At 43.3% G+C, this 17,742-nt stretch overlaps 1 protein-coding gene across 2 annotated transcripts; it reads left to right on the top strand.

The window, feature by feature from the left end:
• The first annotated feature begins 1,325 nt into the window (after nt 1-1,325).
• Akr1a1 (aldo-keto reductase family 1 member A1) lies at nt 1,326-16,609 on the top strand. Of its 2 annotated transcripts, XM_076862824.1 has the most exons (10): nt 1,326-1,461; nt 4,185-4,220; nt 10,961-11,050; nt 13,363-13,482; nt 13,649-13,800; nt 14,624-14,819; nt 15,129-15,328; nt 15,602-15,674; nt 15,803-15,889; nt 16,450-16,609. In XM_076862824.1, exons 3-10 carry the CDS (start codon nt 10,967-10,969, stop codon nt 16,513-16,515), a joined length of 978 nt encoding a protein of 325 aa, XP_076718939.1. In that variant the 5' UTR covers nt 1,326-1,461; nt 4,185-4,220; nt 10,961-10,966; the 3' UTR covers nt 16,516-16,609. The 2 variants fall into 2 exon arrangements, with proteins under 2 accessions (XP_076718939.1, XP_076718938.1); XM_076862823.1 differs by lacking the exon at nt 4,185-4,220.
• The last annotated feature ends 1,133 nt before the right edge of the window (nt 16,610-17,742 follow it).

Raw genomic sequence — 17,742 nt, 5'->3', positions numbered from 1 at the left:
AGATGTATTTAGGGGATCCTGAATTCTGTTACCACAAGTAGGAATTTATGTATTAGGATAGTTGTGATAAGTTGAATATCTGGTACTGTTGGGGAATAACTGGTCTGGAGAAATGGAGAGGTACCCGGGGAGTAGGGTGGGGGAGGGGGAAACAAGGAATGACAAAAAAACCACTTCACTTGGACAACACTTCCTATTGCCCACCCTTGCTACAGAATAAAACCTAAATACAAGACACCTCTCAGTCCAAAGGAACAAAGCCTCTAATCTGTAATTTAATAGCTGTGTGAATGTGGGCAAGTTAGAAACAATTTTAACCTTGCTTAGTCTAATTTGTGAAATGAATCATTCACACTTTCCCTCACAAGCTACTGGTAGGTGACATCTGTAACTTCATCTGGACTGTAGTAACATTGCAAACTATCAGAGCTATATGCATTTCAGATTTATGCAACTTTTCTGTATATATGCTATACTACAATAGAAAAAGGCTTATACAAAGTAAAAATAAGCTAGGGGCTGTGGCATATGCCGGTAGTTCCAGTTAACTCGGGTGGCTGGGGCAGAAGGATCACTGAGTCAGAAGTGTGAAGCCAACTTAGGTGTGAAGCCGACTTGGATAACAGTCTTTAAAAAAAAAAAAGAAAGAAAGAATTCCTGTATCAAGTTGTTGTAAGGATTCAGCAGAATCATACTTCCTGTCTTTAGCACAGTGCCTGGCAGATAAAGTGCCAGGGTTAACGCTTAAAAAGTTAGGGAACTGGAGCTGGGGCTGTAGCTCAGTGGTAGACAGCTTGCCTAGCACACATGAAGCACTGTGTTCTATCCTCAACACCATATAAAAATAAATAAAATAAAGGCATGATTATCCACCTACAACTATAAAAAAAAAAGAGAGAGAGAGATCAGGAGAGAGTATGCGGTGTGGCATTCTGGTCAACCTTTGTGGTGTAGCTGCTCCGGGGCTCAGTTTGCCTGCACTAATAACAGGGTCATATTTGCTGAACTCTGGGAATATTGCCAGGCCAATCCTGCCGAGGAGGGCCAGGGCCAGGCCGCCTAGAGAAGAGGCCCGCGGTGCACTGTGGGCCAGCCAGAGGCACGGCCGGCCTCCAGGACCACCCACGTGGCCGGAGCGCAGGCAACACTGAGCTTGTTGCTTCCCAAACCCTCGCGGTGGAGGAAGAGTCCGAGTTCCTGCCAGTCCGACTTCCAGCACCCAGTACAGGACACGTGCAGCCTCCCAGCTCTGGCCTCCATCCCCCTCAGCAACTTCTTCCCCGGGAAGTGGAGGGCGGATCCACTTTGCGCGTGATCTGGGCTGCCCGGCCTCTGCCCCTCCCTCTGGGCGGAGCTTCCTTTTCACTGCCAGACTTAAGCTGAGGCCTTTGGGTCCCTAGTAGGGGTGCAGCACCGAGCTCAGGCCACGCTGTTGTGTTCACACTGTGTGCTTGCGCCAAGGTGAGTTTCTCCTGCTGTTGGCCCATCCTCTTCCAGAGGAGGTAGTCTCGATCCTTCAGGACCTCGGGCCCGCTCCCGGGATTGAGGGGGAAGCCATGAGATGTAGTTTCGAATTTGAGTTCCTCTTATTCTCTGAGATCTGGAATAACCCCCGTTTCTCTGAACTTCTGTTTCCTCGGCGGCAAAATGAGTAGGCATATCAGCATATCGAGAGAATTGAGAAAAAATTTTGAAAGCGTCCAGCACATGAAAAATTTAGTTGCCATCTTCTTTTTGTTATTCACCTACAAGGTTTTTTCAGGTGCTCTTGCATTCCTGCGGAGATGCAGGGATGCTTCCTTTGAAGTGGTGGGAAGGGGAACAGGGAACTCCCTTATTTAGGTCCTTGCCTTGTGTCTGGGATAGCTGGAACATGTTCTGTTTCTCCGGAGCCCTGTTAAAGTTAGAATCCGATCTGACCCATCACAGGATGGGCCTATTATTGATTAACTTTTGCGTTCGGACTACCCATACTCAAGGTTGCAGGACCTCTGCAGAAAAGTCTCGACAATTCTTATCAGGCCATCAGGCCTGTTTTTTTTTTTTTTTTTTTTTTTTCTCCATGAGAGTGGTAAGGTGCATGCGTGAGGCCTTGGTTTCCATCCCCAGTATCAAAAATAAAAAAATAAATAAGTAAAATGCTTTAATATTCTCCAAAGATAATTCTTTATAGGTTTCTCAAGAAGAAAAGAAGGTGAGGGAGATAGTGACTTCTTTAAATGCCCCACCCCTGACCAAACTCCAGTTGTCTCCCATCAGCCTCTATTTGTGTACTAAGGGCGGACAGACGACTCAGGGTTGTGGGGGAAACTTTTATGTAATCTAAAATCTAAAAGATGCTACTGTGTGCACACACACAAAAGCAATATGTTCCAGTGATTAGTGAATTTCTGGGAAGAGCCAGAAATTAAAGTGCTAGCTAAAGGATGAGCAATACTTAGCCAGGGTGAGGTTTGGGAAGGGAAAATGTGCAGAGGCCTGGAGTCAGGTAAATGATACTGATTTTACAGAAGCTGAAATGAAGAGGTAGAGAAATTAGGAAGGTGGGAGCCAGGTTTCTTTCTTTCCTTTTGGGGGAGTTACTGGATATTTAACTCAAAGGTACTTTACCACTGAGCCACACCCCCAGCCCTTAATTTTTTGAGTTACTAAGTTGCTTAGGATCTTGCTTAGTTGTTGAGGCTGGCCTCAGACTTGAGATCCTCCTGCCTGAGCCTCCAGAGTTGCTGGGATTAGGGCAAGTGCCACCATTCCTGGTGGGACCCAGGTTTTGAAGAAGTCTGAACTTTATCCCTGGGAGAAGGGGAGAACTGCTGAAGAGTTTGAGTCTGGGAGTCACTTGGTTGGATTTGGAGAATGGATTGTGGTTAAGGGGCCATGCTGGAAGCAGAGAAATACCTGGATAAGGTAAGGGATGATGGGTTAGGTTAGTGGGAATGGAGATAGATATGGATGGACTAGAGAAAGATTTAGGAAGTATACACAAACACAAACATATTTATATAATTTGGGTGGGGTACTGGGAATTGACTCAAGGCCTTGTACATTCTAGGTAACAGCTCTACCACTGAGCTACATTCTCAGTAAAAAGTATATATTTTTAAAATTTTCTTTTTATAGACATCAACACGTATATGAAGCAGTGCCCAGCTACTTGGAAGGCTGGGGTGGGAGGATCAACTTGAGTTCATCAGTTGTAGACTGCCCTGGGCAACATAGTAAGACTCCCATCTTAAAAAATAATAATAATAAATCTTTGGGACTGGAGATACAGCTCAGTGCAAAGGCCTTGCCTGCATGCTTGAGGCCCTGAGTTTGATCCCCAGCACTGCAAAAAAGAAAAGAAATAAAATGCATATGGTATATTGCAGTCTAATAAAAATAAAAATAAAAAAACCAACCTGGGTAAAAGGGTATGTAGATTTCTATACACTATTTTTTTTTAATATTATATTTTAGAACACTTATTATCTGTTTTTTTTTAAAGAGAGAGTGAGAGAGGGAGAGAGAGAGAGAGAGAGAGAGAGAGAGAATTTTTTAATATTTATTTTTTAGTTATCGGCGGACTCAACATCTTTGTTTGTATGTGGTGCTGAGGATCGAACCCGGGCCGCACGCATGCCAGGCGAGCGCGCTACCACTTGAGCCACATCCCCAGCCCCTATCTGTCTTTTTTTGTGTGTGTTTGGTGCTGGGGATTAGAACCCAGGCCTTGTTCATATGAGCCAAGCACTCTACCAGCTGAGCTATATCCCTAGCCCTGTTATCTCTTTTTATATTTACAAGTATTAACAGGATTCTTTTAACCCAACCAAGCAGAACAAATCTGGGCTAACCTTACATATTTAAGGTAGTTTTCCAAGCTGGCTTCTTTATATTTATAGATTTTTTTTTTTTTTTTAAAGAGAGAGAGAGAGAGAATTTTTTAATATTTATTTTTCAGTTTTGGGTGGACACAACATCTTTATTTTATTTTATATGGTGCTGAGGATTGAACCTGGCGCCCCGTGCATGCCAGGCGAGCACGTTACCGCTTGAGCCGCATCCCCAGCCCCAAGCTGGCTTCTTTAGAAGTAGAAAAGATGTGCTTCCCTCCTCAACTACCTATCAAAGCCATAACCTGATAATACTTAGAAAAAGAACTGCAAATACTTTCTGTACATAGCTTTTTTGTTTGTTTGCAGATTTGGAGAATGAACCCAGGGCCTCTCACTTGCTAGGCAAGTACTCTAACATTCAGCTTTACTCCTATCCCAACTTTTTTTTTATTTTTTATTTTTAAGCAGACTTTAAGGTAATTGTAGATTTATAAGCAATTGTAATAAATAATACAGAGAAGACTGGGTTTATAGCTCAGTTGGTAGAGTGCTTGCCTTGCATGCACTAAGACCCTGGGTTTAATCCTCAGCACCGCCAAAAATAAATTAATAAATAAATAATACAGAGAGCCAGGCATGGTGGTGCAGGCCTATAATCCAGTTCCCAGAGGTTTAGGGGGCTGAGGCAGGAGGATCAAAAGTTCAAGGCTAGACTCAGAAATTTAACAAGATCCTCAGCAACTTACCAGACCCTGTCTCAATTTTTTTTTTTTTTTTTTTTTTTAAAAATCTTTATTTTTATTTTTTATGTGGTGCTGAGATTCGAACCCAGAACCCAGTGCCTCATGCATGCCAGGCAAGTGCACTACCACTGAGCCACAGCCCCAGCCCCACCCTGTCTCAATTTTTAAAAATTTTTTAAATACATTTTTTAGTTGTAGATGTACACAATACCTTTTTTTTTTAAGTAATTTTTTTTTTTTTTTTTTTTTTTTTTTGAGGAGAAAGGAGAGGGGGGGATTTTTTTTTGTAGATGGACACAACACAATGCCTTTATTTTTATGTGGTGCTGAGAATTGAACTCGGGTCCCGCCCATGCTAGGTAAGCGCTCTACTGCTGAGCCACAATTCCAGCCCCACAATACCTTTATTTTATTTATTTATGTAGTGCTGAGGTGCCTCACACATGCTAGGCAAGTGCTGTAACACAGAGCCACAGCCCCAACCCCTCAATTTTTAAATTTTTAATAAAAATAAAATCTGCAGTCCTTTTTGGACTGGGGATTAAAAAATAATATACAGAAATCTACATACCCTTTTACCTAGTTTATTTTATTTTATTTTATTTATTTTGGCGGTGCTAAGAATCAAATCCAGGGCTTCACATATATTAGAGAAGTCCTCTACCACTGAGCTATATCCCCAGTACCCCCTCCCTCCCCTGCCCCATGGGATCAACCCAGGGCTTTTCACATTAAAGACAAGTGCTCTACCACTGAGCTACATTCCTAGCCCTTTTGTTATTTTTTAATTTTGAGACAGGGTCTCCTTAAGTTGCCCTGCTGGCCTCAAACTTGAGATACTCTTGCCTCAGCCGCCTGTGTCCATAGGGTAACAGGTGTGCAATACCATACTCAGCATTAGATAACTTTTTTGTTTTTGGAGGGGGGTACTAGAGATTGAACCCAGAGGCTCTTTACCACTGAGTTATACCCCAAACCTTTTAATTTTTAATTTTTTAATTTTTAATTTTATTTTTTGTGGGGCCAGGGATTGAACCTGGGCACTCTATCATTGAGCCACATCCCCAGCCCTATTTTGTATTTTATTTAGAGAGAGGGTCTCACTGACTTGCCTAGTGCCTCATTTTTTTTTTTTTTTTTAAGTTGTACATGGACACAATACCTTCATTTTGTTTATTTAGTTTGTTTATGTGGTGCTTGGAATTGAACCCAGTGCTTCATGCTTGCTAAATGCTGTATTACTGAGCCACTACCTAACTCTAGTGCCTTGCTTTTTGTTGAGGCTGGCTTTGAACTTGAGATCTTCTTGTCTCAGCCTCCTGAGCCACAGGGATTATAGGAGTGCACCGCTGCACCTGGCTATTTTTTATTTTAAGACAGCTTTTTATTAAGTTGCCTAATGCCTCACTAAGTTGCTGGAGCTGGCCTTGGACTTGTGATCCTCCTGACTCAACTTTCCCAGTCAGTAGAATTACAGGCATACGCCACTGTGCCCAGCCATAGATGACTTTTAAAGTCCCCATGATAATACTAAGAATATATATTTAGTTTTCTCTAACACTTGTTATCCAGGTCTAGGGTCCCTGGTGAAACAGAATATACAGAAAGAAGGGAATGGGTCAGGCACTGTGCAAAGTACTTTAGATATAGTTTCTTTTTGAAAATAGTGGAGCTAACCTTCAAATCCAGGTCTGTGCAGCCTTAGAACCTAAACTGCTTCTTTGTTGCTCTGCTGCTGGATTTGTTGAGCATAGTTTTGGATGAGTGGACATGAATGGAACATGCTGGTGGAGAGACCAGAGGAAGCTAAATATACAGAACTAGGGTGGGAAGATTCAGGACTTAAAGTGATAACTGAAGACATGAACTTGAGTAAAGAGTGAAAAATGGATTGGGGACAAAACCCTGAGAGACGACACTTGTAGAAAGTGGAGGAAAGGCCTACATAGCCAGAAAAAATATAAATATTGCTTCCCCAGTCCTGTGTATCCAAGTTCCCTGTGTCCCGGCAGCAACTATAGAGCCCTCTGAGAAAAGAAGACGAACCCTCAGAAAGAAGGAACTAGGGCACTGAGTTGGTAATAATAAAGCCTACGTCCTGAAACTTCCTTCTTCCTTCTCTCCCTACACACCCAGATTTTGTCTTACATCTCAAGACAATATGCCAGAGGTCTAGCTAGTTACTTCCTGACAAGCTCAGAGTCTAGAATCTGTCATTGCAAGGCTGGGTTGAAAAGCAGTTGCCTTAGAAGATCTGGAAGTCACAGACTGGCTGAGGATGACTTTCTATAATATGGAAAAGGATCTGTCTTTGGCTGCAGCCCCTCCATTCCCCCCTTGGGAGCTCTTGTTCTTTGCAGATCATGGTTAAGCCTTTCTACTTCTTTGATCCCTGCCATACATACTCCAGTCCTTTAGGTTTTCAGTTACATTTACAAAAGAAAGGGAGAAGGTTCAGGTTTCTTTTTCCTTTTCCAGATTGGCCAGGCTTTTGTTCAAGCTTCTACCTAGATATAATTTCAGAGCCCTCTTGTGTACTGGGATATCTGGGAGAGGCCAACACGTTATTGTTTGAACATCAAGCCCAGGAATCCAGACATAGACTCTGGTGGCAGTCTGGCACCGGATTCCTCCTGTGGAGTCCAGGCTGTTTGCTCGATTGCTGCGAAGTTTGTGTCTCTGTTAAGTTCTGGTTACAAATATTATTTCCCTCAGCAGCCTGGTTTGCTGTGCAGAAAGGGAAGATTTCCATTTCCAGGTTATGCCAGTCTATAAAATTCTTCCTGGGTCAGAAGTAGCAGGAAAGGCTGGGCGTGGTGGCACATGCCTATAATCCCAATGGCTTGGGAGGCTAAGTAAAGAGGATCACAAGTTCAGAGCTGGTCTCAGCAACTTAGCAAATAAAAAATCAAAAGGGTTGGGGATATGACTCAGTAGTTAAATGCCCTGTGTTCAATCCCTGGTACAAAAAAAAAAAGGAAAAAAGTATTAGGGAGGGATTGGAGATGTGACTCAAGTGGTAGCACACTGGCCTGGCATGCGTGAGGCATTGGGTTCGATCCTCAGCACCACATAAAAATATAATAAAGATATTGTGTCCACCCAAAAAAACTAAAAAAGTAAATATTAAAAAAAAAGTTAGAGGGACTGGGACTGAGGTTGTAGCTCAATGGTAGAGCGCTTGACTAGCATGTGTGAGACACTGGGCTTGATCCTCAGCACCACATAAAAATAAATAAAGGTATATAAATTTTTTTTTAAGTATTAGGAAAGACAATTTTTATTCACAACTTGTTATCACCTGTTCTACTATGTGTCTTTAAAAACTTGGAAATACGGGCTGAGATAGTGGCTCAGTGGTAGAGCGCTCGCCTAGCACAGGCAGGACCCCGGTTCAATCCTCAGCACCACATAAAAAAATAAAGGCATTATGTTGTGTCCATCTACACCTAAAAAAATAAATATTAAAAAAACTTGGAAACAAAGATCATATTTACAAAGGTATTATTGGTAATGAAATCAACCCCAGGAGGATGAAATTTATGATACTGATATGATAAAGGGGAAAGGTTATTTCTACTTAATTGATTCCTGGGGTGAATATTCTCTTTCCTTTGTCTTTCACTTGAATAACTCCTTTTTTTTTTTTTTTTCTCCCTGTACTGGGGATAGAACCCAGGGGTACTTTACCACTGAGTTGCATCCCCAGGTTTTTATTTTGAGATAGGGTCTCGGGTCTTGCTAAATTTCTAAGTGGACCCCACTAAGTTGCTAAGGCTGCCCTTAAACTTGTGATCCTCCTGTCTCAGCCTTCAGAGGTTCTAGGATTACAGGCATGAGATATCATACCTAGCTGTTTATTCTTTTTTTTTTTTTTTTTTTGGTGATATCAGGATTGAACCCAGCGGTGTGCTACTACAAACCATATTCTTAGCCCTTTTTACTTTTTCAGACAGGATCTTATTAAATTGCTCAAACTGGCCTCAAAATTAGCAATCCTTTTGCCTCAGCCTCTCAAATTAGTTGCTGGGATTACATAGTGCCCAGCTGCCTGCTTTTTAAAAGAACTGATAAAGGTATCATGTTCAAGAAGCCATCTTAAATGAGTTTACGCTTTCCTATAGTCCTTCTGTGACCTGTGTGCAGATTTTGGTCAAAGCTTTTAATATGTCAGTCCAGTACAATGGCACATGCCTATAATCCCAGCGGCTCTGGAGGCTGAAGCAGGAGGATCACGAGTTCAAAGCTAGGCATTAAGCAACTCAGTGAGACCCTATCTCTAATTAAAATACAAAATAGAGCTGGGGATGTGGCTCAATGGTTGGGTACCTCTGGGTTCAATCCCCAGTACCAAAAAAAAAAAAAAGCTCTTAACCTGTCAAACTGATATTATGTGTCCCTCCCACCAAACCATAAACAGAAGGTAGGCAGGGGACCTATAAATGTGTCTCAAGTCCTGGAACTTTCAATATTTGCTAACTGAGTATTCTTGGAACATTCGGCTAATTTTCATAGCTTTCTAAAGGAGGATGCTCCAACTACTTGTTTTGTGAGGTTAGTTTTTTTTTTTTTTTTGATGCTGGGTTTGAACCCAAGGTCTTGTGAGTGCTTGGCAAGTGCTCTATCGTTAGGTTTTGCTACAATGCCCAGGCTGACCTCCAATTTGTTATCATCCCGCCTCAGCCTCCCAAGTAGTTGGGATTATAGTTGTGCAGTATTGTGTCTGGCCAATTGGAAGTTTTCTTAGATTTACAGTTCACTTCTTTTCTGCTGTATTGAAGTCATTGGTCCAGTTTGACCTTTTTGAAAAGACTATTCCCTGTTTACTCTTGAAAGTCCAACATATCTTTTTTTTTTTTTTTTTTTTTGGTACCAGGGATTGAACCCAGGGGCACTTAAGCACTGAGCCACATCCCCAGTGCTTTTTATCTGTCTACCTATCTATCTATTTATTTATTTTTAGGTGGGCACAATATCTTTATTTTACGTTTATGTGGTGCTGAGGATCGAACCTAGTGCCTCATGTATTCTAAGCGAGCGCTCTACCACTGAGCCACAACCCCAGCACCCCCAGTGCTTTTTTATATTTTATTTGGAGACAGGCCCTTGGTAAATTGCTGAGTCTGGCTTTGAATTTGTGAATCTCCTGCCTCAGCCTCCTAAAATGCTGGGATTACAGATGTGTGCCACTGTGCCTAAAATATATTCTTTTTTTAAATTTTATTTTATTTCTTTATTCTTTTATGTGGTGCTGAGGATTGAACCCAGTGCCTCACATGTGTTAGGCAAGCACTTTACCATTGAGTCACAACCCCAGCCCCCATCACATTCTTTTTTTTAAGTAAATATTTTTAGTTGAACACAATACATTTATTTTATTTATTTTTATGTAGTGCTGGGACCGACCCAGGGCCTGCCTCACACGTGTTAAGCAAGTGCTCTACTGATGAGCCATAACCCCAGCACCCCCATCACATTCTTAGAAGTCAGTGTCAGTATTCTTTGGTCTTTGCTGTATGGAATTCATTTCCTTTTCTATAGCACACCATACACATGTCTTTTGTGAGGCATATATTTTTACAGGTCTTCGTTTACCTTCTCTTTCCATTAGCTCTTCCTTTGAACCTTGGTTCTACTACTTCTGTTAATTTGGGGCAAATAACCTCACTTCTCTTAGCCTATTTTCTCATCCAAAAAGTAGTAAGTGGTATATTTTCCTTGTAGGATCCTCTACCTCAGCTTCCCAATCCCTGGGATTACAGGTGTGCACAACCACACCTGGCTGCTTATGCTTGTTTTACACTGGCTTAAGATTTATTTAGTCAAGGCTGGTGCTTGTGGAGAGCCACCATGGCTTCTTTTTAGGAATTGGATCTCTGTTTTTTTTTTTTTTTTTTTGGTACTGGTGATTGAATTCAGGGACATTCAACCATTGAGCCACATCCCTGGCCTATTTTGTATTTTATTTAGAGACAGGGTCTCATAGACAAGGTCTCCTTAGTACCTTGCTATTTCTGAGGCTGGCTTTGAACTTGTGATCCTCCAACCTTACAGATGTGCACCATCGCACCTAGCTTGGAGCTCTTTAACATAGACCTTTTATGTTAGTTGTAATATGGCCAACATAGTCCTAATATGTCTCCTAATACCTGGTTCAAGGAAGGATAACCAAGTAGTGATCTGGTTAGTGTTTACATAGGAGATACTGACTTTGGTTAGTTTTGTACACTGTCTCCGCTGCCTCTGTGTGCACTGCTACAAGCACATATTTGTTCCCCACACTTGTTCCCCTCCTTCACCCTCCTGATCCATGTTTTGCAGGGCTCTTAACCAGTGGATGGCTGATGCCCAAGCAATAGTGCTAACTCACTTATCGTTCTCTTCCTATTTTTTTTTTAGAGGGCAATGGCAGCTCCCTTTGTCCTCCTGCACACTGGGCAGAAGATGCCCCTGATTGGTCTAGGCACCTGGAAGAGTGATCCTGGCCAGGTGAGAGATGGGGGAAAAAGGAGAGAGAGTTGTTGAGTTTCTGCTGGGAGAAAAAGTGGGATTTGGGAGGAGGTTCCTTCATTTTTCTAGCAGTCCTATCTCTGTATTTCTGGTGAGGATAAGCCTAGAGGGCATTCAGAAAAGATGAGGGGGGAAAGGGACAACAGTGAGCCCTTGGTTTTCAGAGCCAACTTAGAGGAGAGACTGATGGGCCCAGCAGGACCAAGGGCATAGGAAGCACACTTTTATCTTAACTGCATCTGCACTGAATGCTATGAGAGACATGTAGCCTCTCTGTGTCCAGCCCTGAGCTATGAGTTCTAATATGTCTCCTAATACCTTATGCTGTTACCATGTCTCCTATCCTCTCCTCTTCTTTTCCTTAAAGGCTGGGCCCTACCCTAGCGTACAGTCCAGAGTTGGACACACAGCAAGTGTCAAGGTTTAAAGAATAATTACTGGGTCAACTGTGTAGAACAAGGATCAGCAAACTTTTTCCTAATGAACCAAATGGTTAATATTGTAGATTTTGCTGAGCAAGATTCAAAATGAAGGTGATTATATTCTTATATAACCATTTAATAGCTAACTATTTAAAAATGTAAAAGGTTTAGTCAGGCACGGTGGTACATGCCTGCAGTGCCAGCTGTTTGGGACTCTGAGATAGAAGGATCATGAGTTTAAGGCCAACCTGGGCAACACATAGAGATCCCATCTCAAAAGAGAAAAAAGGTATAGCTAGCTAGGTAGATAGATAGATAGATAAAAAATAGCTATTCTTGACTAGCTCCAGGACTGCTTGAAAAATATTGATAGTTTACTGACCTCTTGTATAGACCCTCCCAGTCAAGGGGAAACTAGAAATTGATACCTGCTTTCTTAGGGTTGACATCTGTATGAGATTCAGTCCCATGGGGCAAGGAGGTGGCATTTCTCCAGGGCACCTTCCTTATCTTTTAGAAATCTGAGTGCAAGTTAAGACAGGTGTGGGGATTAAGTTTGGAAGAACAGCCTCTGCTGACTGGAATATAGGCTTGTGTTTGTGGTGTGATTGAATGACCTCTGCCTTTTTCCTTTGCTTTCTATCCCATAGCCTACCTAGGACCCTGAAGCCAGAGTCCCTGTGCTCCAGACCAGCATTTGACACAGCCTAGGGATAAGGAGCTGGGTTAAGGGAAAGGGTGGAATCTAGAGCCAGGGCCAGGTAGGAGCATGGAGCACCAGGGATCTGGTCCGGAGTAAGGTAAGTACATCTGAGTAGTAAGAGCTATACCCAGATAGAAATCTTGAATGCCATGCCAGGAACCCACAGCAAGAGCTTTGAGTGCTTTGTGGCAAGGGCCTGTTATTCTTGTTTCTGCATCTGTTGCCACATTTCTTTTTCTTTTTTTTAGTTATAGATGGACACAGTACCTTTATTTTATTTGTTTATTTTTATGTGGTGCTGGGGATCAAACCCAGTGCCTCACGCATGTTAGGCAAGCACTCTACCACTGAGCCACAGCCCTGGCCCTGATGCTACATTTCTTAGTCTGGTGTTTAGCAGATTGACTGACTCATCTTCCTGCTTGATGCCTGATTTCTTTTCTCTCCCATCAGGGTGCTCTGGGCCCAGTTTCTATCTTACTTTTCTGCCTTCCTTAATACCCTCACCCCTTATCTTTTTTGCTGGTCTAAGCTCCCAGAGTTAGGTTGTGGTTCTGTCTATGTGATTCCCTGATGGTCTCTCCTTGTGTGGCCTTGGCCTAGGTATTTTTTTTTATTATATCATGTCTCTCTTACTAGCTTTTTAGTATTAGGAACTTTTCTCTATGGTGTCTCTATCTGTCCTCTGCCTATATATCTTCTGATTAAAAAATATTTTACTAAAGTTGTTTTTTTTTTTTTTTGTACTGGGGATTGAACCCAGGGGCACTTAAACACTGAGCCATATCCCCAGCCCTTTTTTTATATTTTATTTAGAGATAGGGTCTTGCTGAGTTGCTTAGAGCTTAAGCCTCCCAAACCACTGGGATTACAGGTGTGTGTCACTGCGTCTGGCTACTAAAGTCTTCATTATGTTAGATGCTAGAAACTTCTTGTTTGGTTTTTGGCTGGTCCTTGCTGAGTAGGAAGGAACCTTGGAGACTGGCGGGATTGAAATAGGACAAAGAGTTTGGGACCTCTGAATAAGCTTCTGGTTCTCTACATTAGAATCATCTTTCTTCTCATTCCTGCTTCATGAATGGTCTTTGTATATTCCTGCTCCCTGTCAGTGACCCTTTGTTGGCCAGACCAACAGAGCTGAAACCTCTGTTCCTTTCACTTGGCAGGTAAAAGCAGCCGTTAAATATGCCCTTAGTGTAGGCTACCGCCACATTGACTGTGCTGCTGTCTATGGCAACGAGAATGAGATTGGGGAGGCCCTGAAGGAGGACGTGGGACCAGGCAAGGTGAGGACTAGGGCTACCAAGAGGGTGGGGTGGGAAAACTCAGAGGCTGAAGTTGGAGCTGCAGCCAGCCTGAGAACATCAGCTTCCTTCTAGTTCTTTCCCTAAAGCTAAGGGTGGGTGAAAATGCCTAGGATTTTTTTCACTATGGACTCTGCCTCCGGACCAGGCGGTGCTCCGGGAGGAGCTATTTGTGACATCCAAGCTGTGGAACACCAAGCATCACCCTGATGATGTGGAGCCTGCCCTCCGGAAGACACTGGCTGACCTTCAACTGGAGTATCTGGACCTGTACCTGATGCACTGGCCTCATGCCTTTGAGTGAGTGAACCTTACCAGACTCTTCATCTGGAAGTTGGGGGTTGGTTGTGGTAGTGTCAGTAATCTGTTGTAAGTCGCAGTAGCAGAGCAGGTTGGAAACATTGAGCATGGCAAGCTGAAGAGCTTTTTTCCCTTTCCTTTTCTTTTTTGGTACCAGGAGAGCTTAACCACTGAGCACATCTCCAATTCCTTTTTATTTTTTATTTTGAGACAGGGTCTTTGAAGTTACTTAGGGCCTCACTAAGATGCCGAGGCTTGTCTTGAATTTGGAATCCATCTACCTTAGTTTCCTGAATCGCTGGGATTACAGGTGTGCACCACTGTGCCTGGCAAACTGTGTAGCATTATGTGGGATCCTAGCCTTTTCTAGAATAGTAGCTGGGAGTTTAGCTACAGGAAAAGGAGAACACACAGTGTGTATTCTGGGAGTACGTGAGTGGTTCCTCCTGCCTCATTATTCATTTAGAAAATGTGCTGACCCTTCTACTGAGAAAGTCCAGCAGTAGGTGTGAGAAGAATCTCCCATCAACATTGTGCCCTGTGCTGAGGCAGAGAACCCTCTGAGGAGGAAGGAATTAAAGAAGACTTTTCAGAGGACAGAAAATATAATTTGGGACTAGGAAAAAGTGGGAGGGGCATGGGCCTTCCAAATAGACTTAACACCTGGGTCATGATCTGGAAGGGTGAAGAAGCCTTGCTATTCCTAATTCTTGGCACTCTGCCCTCTCTGGGCTAGGGGTATGGGATGTAGATGGGCTGGATGGGTAGCCAGGGCAAAAGCTTGGCATTTGTACCCACACTTGGGGGTTTGTCTCTCACATAGACGGGGTGACAACCTCTTTCCCAAGAATGCTGATGGGACTGTCCGCTATGACTCCATCCACTACAAGGAGACCTGGAAGGCTATGGAGGCACTGGTGGCGAAGGGGCTGGTACGAGCTCTGGGCCTATCCAACTTCAACAGTCGGCAGATTGATGATATACTCAGTGTGGCCTCTGTGCGCCCAGCTGTCTTACAGGTGAGCACTGCAAGCAGATTAGTGAATCAGGAGATTCTGTGTGCAGAGCTTGATTGAGCAGGTGATTGGTCTTTTGTTTTGCTGTTCTGGGGTGATGGGTCTTCTTAATGGAGATGGCTGGCAGATTGTCAGAAGTGTTGGTTCAAAAGTCCTCTGGGCTAGGTAGGCATTAAAGCTCTAGTTGAGAATGAGATCATTGGTGAGAACAGTAGGCTGAGTAGTAGGGAGCTGGTCCAGACCTGCATGTCTGGAAGGGGCTAGGCACACTGGTGTGGCCACCCCATGGTGATGGATTGTTCCTTGGCTCAGGTGGAATGCCATCCATACTTGGCTCAGAACGAACTGATTGCCCACTGCCTTTCACGTGGCCTGGAGGTGACTGCTTATAGTCCTTTGGGTTCCTCTGATCGTGCTTGGCGCCATCCTGATGAGCCTGTCCTGCTTGAGGAACCACTGGTCCTGGCACTGGCTGAGAAGTATGGCCGATCTCCAGCTCAGATCTTGCTCAGGTGCGGGGTATACTTAGGCAATGAGACTCTGAGAGGGGGAGGGGACCTCAGGTTGGAAGGCAAGAGTTGAGAGATTCCTTATCTGAATGGGTGGGAAAGGCTGGTGATATTGATATGTGACCTTGAGGGAGGCCCCCCGAGACATGTTCCCTATTCCAGTGGGGCTCAGGTGCTCTAGTAGCTTAAAGAAAGTTCCATGGAGGACAAAACAATGCTTTGGAATATTGTTTCTCATCTGCCTTTCTCATCTACCTTTAAAATCCCTGACCTTAGGTGGCAGGTTCAGCGGAAAGTGATCTGCATCCCTAAAAGTATCACTCCTTCTCGTATCCTTCAGAACATCCAGGTACTTGGTCATGGGTTCTATTTTCTTTTACTCATCAGGACACATACTGGCACTAGCTCTGCCTGGCTAAGAAGGCAGTGTTGTGGAACTTCACTTCCATTCACAAGGTTGCCTTTTCTGTCCTCCAGGTGTTTGACTTCGCCTTTAGCCCAGAAGAGATGACACAGCTAGGTACACTGAACAAAAATTGGAGATATATTGTGCCCATGATTACGGTAAGGATGTATCACCTCCCAGAGTCCCAGAGGGAATGGGAGATTTGGGTGAATTTTAGGAGGAGGGTCAGGATATTGTCAGTAGGATTGTTTTCCTGGATGAAATGATTTCTTGTTTTACTTGAGGTCATAAATGTAGTATGGCTGAGGGATAAGACATACTGCCTGTGAATCCCAGGCTTCCTGATGTCAAGTTATTTAACTTCTCCAAGCCAGTCAAATTATATCATTTCAGTGAAATGACATCAGAGAAACCAAGAAAGCATTCTGGACTTCATTAAAGGGATTGGGGTGGAATTGAAGTCAGTTGTACATAGGGAAGTAAATAGATTCTGGGCACTTGATCTCAGTTGAGATTGCAGAGGCTTTAGGGACAAAGTCAGTTATTATGGGTTTGGTGCTGGAATGCTGTTGATACTGTGTCTGGGGTCCTAAGCACTACCATCTGGTGTAGGGCTTCTTACTTGGTGAGGTTATGTAGGAAAGTTTGTGTGGGAATGTCCTGGGTCTTAGGATTGCAAAGCTTGCTATTGGAGTTATCTGTATGTCTCTCTTTCCAGGTGGATGGGAAGTTGGTCCCAAGAGATGCTGGGCACTCTTTATATCCCTTTAATGACCCATACTGAGACCACAGTTTCCTGGCATCCCTTCCAGCTCTCCAACTGAGGTTCTGCCGGCCACCCCACAAAAAAAGGGAGTTAATAAAACCATTGGACCATACACACTGCTTGCTTGACTTACTTGTGTGGTCAGGCCTGGAATGGAAGCTGTTTCTCTCAGGGTTGACAAGACCTCGGGCTGCTGAATGTGACCTGCCCTTGAATCTTTCTTGGTACTGGAGGGATTTGCAGGCAACTGTATTCCATAACAGGTGGTGCCATCTGGTGGCAGTTTTTAGCACTGCATGCTTCCCTAGAATTACCACAAATGCCCAGAATCTGTCACCTCAGGATTGAGAGGTGGACAGAGATTGTCCTGTGGTTTCAAGGGAATGTTGGGCCTAGGTCTTGAATTCTCACCTCCCTACCATGATCAATGCCTAGATTTAGGGATATGAAGAACCCAAAAGTATGTTCAGAAGTTTAAGCTAACTGTGGTGGCACACACTGTAATCCCAACAATTTGGGAAGCTGAGGCAGAAGGATTACAAGTTTGAGGCCAGCCTGGGAAACTGAATGAGACCCTGACTCAAAATAAAAAATAAAAAGGGCTGGGGATTTGGCTCAGTCATAAAGCACCAATGGGTTTGATTTCTAGTACAAAAAAAAAAAAAAAAGTTGGAGGATTCCAGTTTGTAAAACTATGAAAGCTGCAGACAGGGACTTTTTCTCTTATTGTGTGCACAGGCTACCAGAAGGAGGCAGGATCTCAAAGACTGTTGCTCTGTATCTAAGTCCCTATCTTTTTAAAAAAAATTTTTAAAGGTAATTTTTTTTTTTTTTGTAGTTGTAGATGGATAGCACACCTTTATTTTATTTTATGTGGTGCTAAGGATTGAACCCAGTGCCTCACATATGCCAGGCAAGTGCTTTGCCACTGAGCTACAGCCCCAGCTCAAGGCCCTATCTTTTTATTTTATTTGTTTTTTTAGTTGTTGATGGACCTTATTTTTATTTATTTATTTATATCTGGTGCTGAGAATTGAACCCAGTACCTCACACGTGCTAGGCAAGAGCACTACTACTGAGCTACAATCCAGTCCCTACTAAGGCCCTATCTTAAATAATTTATATTTCTAGAGGCCACCAGTAAGCAGATTTTAGGAAGGACTTTGGCAAATGACTAAGCTGGCTGTAAACCCTAGCCATATAATACTCATTTTATCAGTCAAACCATTGCTCTGAATTCAACAA

This window comes from Callospermophilus lateralis, chromosome 7 (genome assembly GCF_048772815.1).
Source record: "Callospermophilus lateralis isolate mCalLat2 chromosome 7, mCalLat2.hap1, whole genome shotgun sequence".
Lineage (NCBI taxonomy): Eukaryota > Metazoa > Chordata > Mammalia > Rodentia > Sciuridae > Callospermophilus > Callospermophilus lateralis.
This window is presented reverse-complemented; position numbering and strand designations above follow the sequence as displayed.